Source organism: Malurus melanocephalus, unplaced genomic scaffold (assembly GCF_030028575.1).
Source record: "Malurus melanocephalus ecotype Western Australia unplaced genomic scaffold, MMel_1.1 scaffold_402, whole genome shotgun sequence".
Classification (NCBI taxonomy): domain Eukaryota; kingdom Metazoa; phylum Chordata; class Aves; order Passeriformes; family Maluridae; genus Malurus; species Malurus melanocephalus.
The window spans coordinates 139,797-151,037 of NW_026623634.1; the positions used below are offsets into that span (position 1 = coordinate 139,797).

Consider the following 11,241-nt stretch of genomic DNA (forward strand, 5'->3'; position numbering starts at 1 on the left):
TTTTTTTTTTTTTTTTTTTTTTTTTTTTTAATATGATACAGATGCTCACTTAGCAAAAATTTCCAGTCTCCTGCAGTTGTCTCAATCACATAATATGGTCATGGCCAGGGCTCTTTGGCTGTTCTGGCCTCCCTGTGGCTGCTGGAAGAAGCTTTAATCCAATCTCTGTGATACCAAAAGGGTTAATTCAATTTTTACTGTGACTGAGAACTTTCCAGCAGAGAAACAAAGCATGCAAAATCTGCTTTCCCAGSAAGGATGGCTGGAAGATAAGAGGAAGACATCTGGCTCAGGAATGCAGGCACAGCCAAAACAAGGCCTTAATCTGGGAATTTGGGGAGGATTTTTTGGTAATTTGCAAATTGTAATATGCATGAAGTGACTCCATATAAGCAACACACTTGTAAAGTCACATGGGTATGTAAGGTCAGGCATTGTCCCCATGTTACCCGAATAAATGATGCCCTTCTTAACACTAAATTGGTGTTAAGAAGTCTTAATCCTGGTTTTCAGATATTTGGTAACATCTGCAGCATTCACAGTGTGCCCTAGGATCCTRCTGCCTGCAAATCTAGTCACTCACTTCCACTGCTGCCCTTAATRYTACTCATCTGTCAYATGTTCATATAAAGAGCAGCCACCACTGGCTCCAGAAGAGAGACTGAGGAACAATCTGACTCTCAAAGCATTAAATCTGCAAACATAACAATCCAAGAGTAATAAAAATGACCCAASTTATATTCAAACCTGCTTGTTAAAAACCCAGGGTTAATGCCCCATCTTATGTAGGAAAAAAGCTGGGAGATAACAAACACAAACTGACTGGCACTGTCCAGTGTGGGTTAGCCTGAAAATCTCTTTTCATTCACTTTCTTTCTTCTTTTCAACTTGGAGCTGGGACATGGCCATGTTTTGGATGAGGCATGTGAATGCTGGCATCACAAGGGTGTTCCAGAAACTGATTTACTCACTGGGCACATGCTGGGGCCCCGTTGACTTCTATCAGCCACACCTTCAGCTCCTCATCCACCATGAAGTCGAAGCCAAAGAGCTGGAAGCTCTGGTAGTGAAGATGCTTCGTGCTGATTGCAGGCTCTATACACATAAGGCAGCTTCTGGGCAGGGAAAAGCACAAACTCCAGGTTAAGACCTGACTGCAGCTTCTGAGGGCACAGGCAGTGCACAGTTAAGTGAGAGGATTGCCCTGGAACTGCCCCAAATTACATCCCCCACATGCCATGTTAACCAGGTYCCTGCAAGTGAGATCCTGTGACTGTGAAAAAACACATGGGGACACCCCTGAGTTCACTCACAAAGAGCTGGGGAGAAGCATCCTCCTCACTACTGGGTCAGGCAAGCTGGAAAACACCACATGCAATGCCACAGAAGTCCCCAAGGAACTGCCACTGGACATTCAACTGCCTCCAAATCCCTGAAAAATTATGCCATGTCTTTTTAGTGCAATCAGCAGCAATGGGGTACTTGCAAAGTGAATTCTTGCATGAAGGACTGCGTATTCAAGACCTGGATTCTCTGAGGCACTGAGATCTCTCCCAGGCACTTCCTATGCCCAAGAGGGAACAGCTCCTTGTGTACTGAGCAAGATCACCAAGGCAAACACCATGTGCTGCTGCCTGCTGGAAGCTGCAGTGGTCTGAAAACTTCATTTCCCCTCCAGACCCTCATGTCTTTCCTTAATCTCAACCTCTCCCACCCCCATCCTTGGACCTGCTCTATTTCCTTTTCCCTCCATCCTTCTCCAGCCACAGGTGGAAAAACACAGACAGATGGACAGATACCACTGAGGCAACAGCACCCATGGAGGTGCCTTGTCATTGAGCAGTGACATTAAGTATTTATGGCCTCATCTTAAATTTATGCAATTGAAACCCTTCCCTTCTTGGTCTGTCTGCTTCCCCAGATGCATTCCCTGTCACTGGAGAGTTATGTTCTCTCTGGCAGCAGGGACTGGCTACCTTATTATGTTTTTAATTTGCAGTAAGATGCTATCCTCAAGCGTTGTGTTCAGGGCATCCATCAGATACTGGTTGAACTCCTCGAAGAACATCTCATTCCCTTCCTCATAGCGCCCGTAGTTTTTGGAATACTCCTTCTGAATGCAGTGATTGGTCAAGTGGCAGGTTTTGTCCTGGAAATTAGCACTGTTGTATGGTTCGGAAGAGGTCCGCAGGACACCCTCTCTGTAGAGGTAGATATTATATTGATGATCCACGAGAACCCAGCTCCTGGGGGGCAGGAGAACAAACTCTAGTCTCAGTGGCTCAAAAGGAAACAGCAAGAAAAAGGAAATTGGCATTACAAAGGCAGAAGAGATTACCTGATGTCAAACTTGCGATGCCCTGGCTCTAAAAGTAGAGGATTTTCCAGGTATTTCTGAATCACGTGCACTTGTCCCTGCTCATCGATGAAGTCCAGGAGCTCTGCAGCCTCCGAAGAAATCAGGATCCCTTCCCCTGGCACAGAAAATTGAAGATAAAATTCAGTAGAGGATCCCTTTACATTTGTTGGAGCTTTTTCAGGCCCTAAGAGSACCATGGCTCAGCCCAAAAAGCCACATCCAAGAACCTATGGCCCCAGGGATGGCCAGTGCCCAAGCAATGCCACATCCACTCCCTGGGAATGAACCTGTAGAGGAATCTCCTTCTTACCCTGCCACAGGGCCTGTGGGTCCCCAGTAACCAGGCCCAATGCAAATGGGAATCAAAGGCACCTGATATGGCACAGCCTGCCCAGGGCAGGTCTGCAGGGGGGTGACTGTTGAGGTGTGAGGAGAGGCACAGCACAAAGGGACCTGGGCAAGYAGTGAGGCAGCTGTGTGGTATAGGAGCATTTTGTTTTCTTTTACATAATTTTTTCCTTCCTATATAGTCTTGGCAGAGGTAAGAGGGTATGGTGGTGGTGCTTGTATTTGGCACCTGGTGAATTTGGTTTTGTTTCTCCCTGGTTTTCAGCACTTTATAGAGAACAGGGGGTTTRGTGTATTTTCTGTAAAGTTTTTTTTGCCTTTTTTTTTAATTTGGGGAGAGAGGTTTGTGCTTTTTTTTTAATCCTAGACTCAAGACTTTCTTTCCTTGTCTGGCTCCTCTGRCTGCCAGAGGCAGTCACACACGCACACTGGTGCAGCATTGCCCTGCTCACTGAGTTCATTTAAGTTATTATTAAAACCACTGCTGAATAAGGAAAAGTACTACTTGAAATTGCTCATCCATGTAAGTCAGTGTGCCTGCTGTGGAAGCTCTTCATTAAAAAAATGAACTGTGATGTTTAAATAYCCCCACATTTTGGCTGAAGCTGTCACTGTTCATTTCTTGCAAGGGTCCAAATATGAAAACTTCTGTTGCAGAGCACTGAAGAGAGACCATTTTCCTTCTGGGATTCCATGAAGGAGTGGCACRGTGCCATGAGGAATAAGCCAGCTCAGGTAAGGTTATCAAACCCTTCTCTGGCACTGGGCCCATCTTTGAAGCATTCAGTCAACTTTTTGGCCTAAACCTGATGACTTAGTCCTAATTTTGTGCTGAGTGTTTTTGAGGAAATGCTGTGCAAAAAAAWCCCACTCTTCAAGGGGGGAATGAAAGGGATAATGCAGGTTTGAGTAATACAGGGTTTGACAGGACCATCCCTTGAAAAATCCTCCCAGCTGTGACTTCTGAAGGTTGCTGTTGACACAGCCCTGCAGCTACTCCCACTGCTCCATGCTCTGCTCAGCCCTCCTGACCTCCCATCCRTCCCAGCACCCTCCACTGAAAGGAAGTCTGTCCTCAAAATATCTTTCTCACCCGTGTTTTATGCAGGGGGCAAGATTTTTCAGTTCCCTGATCACAGCAGAGYGAGGCAGAGCCTTGCACTGGCACAGCTTCAGTCTGTGCACTGGGGGAAGGAGGGGAACAACATCCCTAAGCCAGGAAAGCCTCTGCAATGGGGAGATGAGCAGGAACCTGCTCTACACTGGCCAGATGGCACAGCAAGGGGAGGGTCAGGTTAACTGTGCACCCAGTCAGCAACCCAGCGARGCAGCAAAGCAGCTTATGTGGGGCAGCTGGCCCTGCTCTCCAAGAAAACACCAAAACCTCCAGCAGCAGTTGCAAACCCTTAAACATTTAAGTCAGGGGATCCCAAACCTTTAATTTTCCCGTTACTGATGGATGACCAAGCTTCCATTAGACCTGTCCCAAGAYAGGGGCTGTATTTTTCTCGGTAATTAGTGCAAACAACCTTTCTTCTTCATCAGAAGTAATCCCTGGACATTTAAAACTTCCCTCTAGAAGATTACCATGAGACTCTGCTTTCCATTTTAATTTGCAGCAGTACACTGATGAATACAAAAGGCTGCTCTGCTTCAGTGCAGAAAAGATGGGATCACACTTGCATCAAGTATCTGGAGGGTTTRAATCTCCTCATCCTGAAGCAGACCCCAGCCTTTCCAATTGCCCAGATGGATTTTTTGCCAGTTTACCACACAGAAACACATTCCCTCACTGGCACAACAAAAGGACTCATCTCCCCTTTGCTCCTGATGAAAATAAGGACACTCTTCCAATGCTTCTTGGTGACACAGACTAGAGGACAGAGCAGAGAGGGAAGCCAGTGTGAAGGACAGTTTTATCGTGCAGCCTCCCTGCTGCCACCTCTGGCTTTCACTTTTTTTTTTTCCAAGACTGCATCCAAAGTGACTCTGCAGATATGAATAATATATGTGGGTTTGTTCACTTTGAAAAGACCAGGTCCCTCCTCAGGCTAGGCTCCACTGTGCACAGGGCAAGGTAAGTTTTTAAATACAGCTGTTCTAATAATGTTTCTATAACATTAGAACTGACAGACAGCACACAGTTATCAAAGCATTGCATCTATAGCTGTGTCCAGCTATCTCACAGCTCATTATTTCTGTAGACTGAGTGATGGAATGACCCTGGAACAAAAAAGGACACATTATCACTTGGGTATCTACTGCCCTATTCAGATTAAATGGACAGACAGATATTGCATTGCTTATCTTTGTGTGGTACCTTCCCCTGAGGCTTGGGTGTAATTTTGACACACTGAGCTTGTGACTGCTCAGCCAGTCTCTCAGTGTGACCATGAGCACCAGGCATCTGAGTCTGGCTGAAACACAAGCAGGTTTTCCCCCAGGATTAGCCAAGCTTTGCTGCAGCAWGGGGAGTTGGGTTCCTTGCCCTTGAAGGTTGCTGTCCTGCCTGCTGACCTCCTCTCCTGCTCCCTCTACTCCACTCTCCACCTTCCCCTCACTTTCTGGTCCCTGCTGCCTCTCCCTGCAGCACTTTCCCACATTTTGAGGTGCATGTATAGAGAGGGAGAGGCTCCTTCAGTGCCGTGCACGTTCGAGGCAGCGTGTGCACACCACGCTGCCTGTCAGGAACCCAGTGCTGGCTTGGCTGGTGGGTGAAGCCCTTCACTGACAGACTACAAATCAGCTTGGCTCAGCCAAACCTGAGACTCTCTGGACCATGCAAAGAATGTCAAGGAACAGCTCCAGGTGTTGGAGAACGAACCTTTGGCGCCAGCTGAGGACTTGGCGATCCACACGTTGCCTTCTTTGCCCTCGCGCCGCCTGTTGTAGGCTGCCAGGAACACTTCCCTCTCATCTGTCCTCGAGTTGTTTATGAGATGGTGAATTCCATTCTGTGCTGGAGCCACSGGGGTCTTCAAGTTTGTTGGGTAAATCACATACGACTCAGGGAACCACGTGCAGGACTCGGATAGCTCAGGGCTTGTCTTGATTAGCCTGGGGGAAGAGGGACAGGCTGTAAATCTCTGGGGTGTCCCTACCCGAATGGGATCATTAAATAAGGAAAAAGCAGCATTAACTGGGCTCTTTTGCTTGATGACAAATAGCAGTTCATGGATACTCTGTGCTAAATTATCCTATTTTCCTCAACCTTGAAATTAGGGTTTTCCTAAAGATATCATGGCAACCCGAGCCCCCAGCAAACATCACTCTTTGAACCAGAACCTGCATGCTTTCATTAAATATTTTACTGATACCATGGATATCATGAAACTAACAGCTGAGAAATTTCCATGTACCTAGAGCTTGTGGTGCATTCTCTGCATCACCACATCCCAAGGTGTCCGGGATCCCTCTGGCACATCTCTCCTACCAGTAATGCCTGCAAATTCCTGTTAGCAGAGCCCAGGCCTGTTTTTTTCAGAGTCAAAGGAGCTGCCTGCCTTTCCAAATGCCTGTGCTTTGCTTAAGGCCAAATGCAGAGTTCACGAGGTGCTGCCTCCTTCTGTGCATTTGTGCCTCTCTGTTGAGATGGCAGCGAGTCAGTGGCACTTTGGGAGCCCTGAGGAATGCCATTTGTCGTTCTTTGGGTTCATAAGTAGCTTGACCCTACAGTTAGAAAGGTCAGCCCAGCTTCAGGAGACAAAAACAGGTGCTCAAGTGCTYTTAGCACTCTAGGTAACAGGGCAAAGAGAAATCCAGCTGAGGAACACATGAGTGCTTGTTAAAAAAAAAAACACTGCCACTTTCTGACAAACACCATCATCAGTGCCAGGAAAGCAATTAGGGAGAGGTTCTTTGCAGGGGAAGGAGAGGCCTTGGATCAGCACACACAGTCTGTATCAGCGACAGGCAGCAAAGACTCTATTGGGCAATTGGATTGCTGAAGGAAACCAAGAGCTCTGACATGAAGATACTGTAGAGKGAGCAGAGTCTGCACAGGGATGAGGGTTATCTACAAGGAAATTCATCCCCATTTTCCCAGGAGACYCTGGCATGGCAGGTCATGCAGAAATAACTCCCAGAACTCTTCCTGGAGATGTCTCCAAGCATTTGCTTGACCAACAAATCTGATTAGCTAAAGGCACATTAGTGTCTCTTCTCTGTATGAAACAGAGAATAAAAGGAGAAGGTTTTAATTAAATGTCTACAAGAAAAAAGAGCAGCTATGTTTGGGTTTCTTTTTACTTTTGATTTGGCTCTAATCTGATTCAATACACTCCATGGTTTCAAGTGGATATAAGTCAGTGGAAATGGCATTTCCCCTGAAGCTACAAAGAGGCCTTTTGTGCACACAAACAGCTCTAGAAACCGGCCCAGGAGTCTGATGACAGCACATGAGGACACTCCCAGGGCAGCTGTTCTGTGGAATTCCCTCCAAACAGGTTCAATGCTCGACAGGGGTTASAAGAAAAGCTTCTGCCAAGCCCATCCAACATTTCAGTGAATTTCTTACTTCACCAGAGATGCTTTKCGGCACAGCTTGTCTGCTCCCCTGTAGTAATTCACCAGCTGCACAAGTCCAGGTTCATGGCCTAAGGAGAGGAAACAGAGGTCAGAAAAACTTCTCAATTGATAAAGGGAAAACAGCTGCTTGGTGCAAAGGACTTGTGCAGTAGGGGGGAAAAATGGAGGCTGGTTCCTTGCCCTGCATTACAGAAACAGGTTGTAAACTGGTACTGGCTCCTCTGATTTCTTTCATCTGGTTATAAAAACCCATCTATTTACCCACTTGTTTTTAATCTTGCACATCCATTTTGCAAAGGAAAGTAATTATTTCCTAATTCACACTGAGAACTGGCAGCACCACCCAAAAGTGTTCTCCATTTGCTGTTGGCAGTTTTTAAAAAGCAAGATTTCGGTGACTCTTAAATGCAGGTGGAGGATGCAGGGAAACACACCTGCACATAAAAATCACAGTTTAGCAAAGGGCCCTTGTTTTTGACACATACAGCAGGGTTCCCTCTTGGACCTGATACCCCAAAACACTGGGAAAGATTTGGAGCCTTGCTTCTTTCTAGCATTTTGCAGCAAGGCCTGTTGGATACCTGGGGTGGGAAGGAACCTCTGTTAGTCTCTGCTTCAACCTCTTGTTCAGTCAATGTCTGAGTATCCCTAAGGAYGAAGATCCTACTGCTTCTGAAAGTCCTTGTCCCAGTGCTTGGCTGCCAACCTGAGTCCTCTGGACTATCCTGATGGGCCCTGCTATACTCACTCTGGGGTGTTTTAGCCTTTCTTTCACTGGAAAGTCCCAAAGTGGCCCCAGTATCCATCTGGGGYCTCACCAGTGCCAAACAAGAGTGCTGAACAGATGGGCACCTCCTTACCAACACTGGGCTCCACACWAAGCCTGCCTTCCTTCACCTTTTCACACTACAAGAAACATGTGCACTCAGCCAGAAGCTCTCTGGGAGGGACAAGAATCCTAAAAGAAAGGATTCAGAGTTTTACTTATCCTGCTTCACCTGGAAAAAAAGGCCTGGTGCAAAAGTTACCTCAAACACTAGGCAGCTGAAAGATCATAGAGAGTGAATATCTATTTTCAGCCTGAAAGTCACGTCCCCGACCTGGGTCACTTTTATTCACAAATCTTTAAATACAAGACAGCTGAAAACCCTCCTGCAGAAAAGATCTGTTAACTTCAGGCACTTCAGTGTGCAGCCAGCGTGGCTTTTTTTCTGGCCAGGTTCTTWTTTCCTGAAAAGAAAATAATAAAACCCCCTCATATTTTCTTCTATTTGTAGTTTATCCTAGGGAGACATATCTTCTTTGGTTTCCTGAGCATCACCACGGAGCAGTGGGCAGCAATGTAGAGTTGAGTGGCCAGCAAAAAGGGACCAGGAGGCAGGAAGGGAAACTTCTGGGGCATGTTGYGAGGTCTGTACCATGCATTTAGTGGGATTAAAAAGCTGCCAAGGCACTGACCAAAGTGGCAATCCTTCCCTGGCTGGTAGGGCATGGAGTCCACCATCCTCTGGTACACAAGGCTTCTGCTGCCTCTTCCTCCTTCCCATCCCCTCAGCACAAGCAAGCACAGCTTAAGGGTACAATCCCCCAGGAATCAGGATATCAGGGTGAGCTACAGAGGTCCCTGCAATGGTGAATGCTGAGAGCCCCCACTTCTCTCAGTGATCCAGCTTAGGCCCTGAGTAATGCAAATCCCTACAGTTCCCCGAATTAATGTCAGCTTCCACTGAGCAGAGCCTCAGGAAAACCGAGCCAGCTTTGATGCAACAGTTGCTCAGGAAGATGAACCAGAGAACACAGAGCTTTTTGGAAAGTGTACCAAAATAACYACGTTATTTTCAGTCTGAATCTATCGATTTCAGGCAACCAGTTCCTGCTACAGGAGGATGGTTTAAAGGAGCCAGTGACAAAGCATGGCCCCTCTCCACAGGTTACAGACATGTCTTGGCTGTGAGAAATTATTTGGGKTTTTGGGCATCCCATGGCAACACATGCTGAAGGACTCATTGGAGTGCCCTGGAATGTCTTCCAGGACACTTTTGGAGGATGGAAGGGATTAGTTAGATATGGCCACAAGCCCACCGTGGCTGGATGTTCTGTGCATGCCCACTCTCATCACAGAGCTGCACTCCTTCTGCAGTGAAGCCTGATGCTCACAGGTCCCCCGTGCTGGGAATGGTAAAGCACAGTGTGCCTGCTGCCAGCAGGTGTGAGCATCCTCACCACCTGAGCCTCTCCTGGTGTTTCCCTGCTCCCTGCAAAGACCCTGACAATGGGAGGTGACCAGATGGCATCTCSGTGTGATGGGGACTTTCCACTCCCAAACGTGGAGGAGACAAGGRTGCTGGAGCTGGTGACTTGCAAATCTAGGAGAGCAGTCCAAGATGGATCTCTGCTGCAAGAAAGGGGCTGCAAAACCATTCYGGAGTGAGTGGGTTCTGCTGGTTCTGCTGTTTCTGCAGCCAAAAGCAATGCTGCAAAACCACCCCAGAAAGAAAGAAACCAGGGCCAAGATGACAGTGCATCCCTGCTCCCCGCCACGCCCTGCAACACTGCCTGGCTTGGCTCTCCCTGTGTGTGGGCACTCTCTCTGCCTGCTCCTGGGCTCTGCATCATCCAGCAGGGCAGAGGGCCAGGGTGGCAGTGCCATGGGACAGGCAGTGTGCACGGCAGGCAGGGGACAAACCTGCACAGGCCAGCTCCCAGGGCCTGGCAGGGTGACAACGGGGGTCAGGCAGCAGGGGAGAAGGTGATGGGACAGGGGRTACATGGGTCCCTACACACACAGAGCCTCTGGAATTACCCACACCCTGCTCCACACAGGGATTGAGTGCCACCCTCCCCAAACCCTGCAGAGGCACATCCCCGCCATCCTCAGCTCTGGAGCGAAGGTTTGAGCGTGCCTGCCTTAGACTGCTCTGCCTCCTGTCTCAAACAGCAGRAACACCCCCAGAACACGTAAGCTGAGCACTGCAATGTCCCTGCCCAGCACCAGGCAGGGGAATGACACCACCGCGACCCCACAACCCTGGAGCCCCCGCAGCGGTGCAAACAGCCCCAAGGACACTGCTGCAGGGCACGGAAAGCAGCCCGGCGAGCAGGGGCTGAATCCAAAGGAAGAACCGGGATTCTGGGGTCTGCCTCATGTCACAGGGGGTCCTCGAGTGACCCCTGTCCCCCACGCCGCCCTTCCCACTGCTTCACCGCAGCCCAGGCCTTAGAGGGTGTTGGGGGGCACCGGTGAAGCCGCTCCCCGGGAGCTTGGGAAGGCGATCCTTCCTTCGAGCCCTGCCGGGCGGCTGCACAGAGACCTCACGGTGCCTGAGCTTTGTTTGGGCGCCGGAGGCCGGGCCGGGCACGGAGCCGCAGTGACAGGGAACCGCGGTGTGGGGACAGCGACAGGGCGGCGAGCGGGACCGGCGGCACCGCCTCCCGAGCAGCGGGGACGGGAGAGGCTGCGGGGACCCGCGGGGACASCGGGGCGGGGAGACAGCAGCGGCAGCGCAGGGGAGCAGCGGGAGCCGGGCCCTGCCGCCGGCGGAGAACCCTTACCCAGCCTGCCGAAGGGGAGCCGGTTCCTCTCGCCCAGCATCAGGTTGAAGCGGGGGTTGTCCCTGCGGAGGCGCCGCCACTGCCCGCTGGCCAGCAGCAGCCGGCTCACCTCGGTGTACACGCTGCTGCCCTCGTCCCGCACCACGAAGGTGTACATGGCGGCGGGGCGGCGGGGAACGGGCTCCCCGCCCTACCCCCGGCGCCTCATGGGGCCCCGCCGCAGCCCAGCCCGGGCCCTGCGCGGCCCCCGCCGCCCGCCCSGGCTCCGCATGGCCGGGGACACCGCCCCCGCTCGCCGCCCCACAGCCTGCCCAGGCGGGGACTGACCCGGAACCAGAACCGCCCTCCCGATCCCCAGCCTGATCCCGCTCCCGCTGCCGCTGCTCCCCGCCCCGTTACGCCGTGCAGCCGCCGGGGGTGGGGCCTGAGGCGGGCGTTCGCAGCGGGGCGGGCCG

General features: G+C 50.3%; 1 protein-coding gene across 1 annotated transcript in view; it reads right to left on the reverse strand.

Annotated features, from left to right (window-relative positions):
- Nucleotides 1-11,083, reverse strand: part of TTL (tubulin tyrosine ligase) — a 12,975-nt gene extending 1,892 nt beyond the window's left edge. Inside the window, exons 1-6 of the mRNA XM_057379338.1 lie at nt 10,787-11,083; nt 7,224-7,302; nt 5,532-5,764; nt 2,339-2,474; nt 1,977-2,246; nt 972-1,115 (exon numbers count right to left, since the gene is read on the reverse strand). Coding sequence (XP_057235321.1) covers nt 972-1,115; nt 1,977-2,246; nt 2,339-2,474; nt 5,532-5,764; nt 7,224-7,302; nt 10,787-10,943 — 1,019 coding nt within the window. The 5' untranslated portion in view covers nt 10,944-11,083. The remainder of the gene's footprint in view (nt 1-971; nt 1,116-1,976; nt 2,247-2,338; nt 2,475-5,531; nt 5,765-7,223; nt 7,303-10,786) is intronic.
- Between the last annotated feature and the right edge of the window lie 158 nt (nt 11,084-11,241).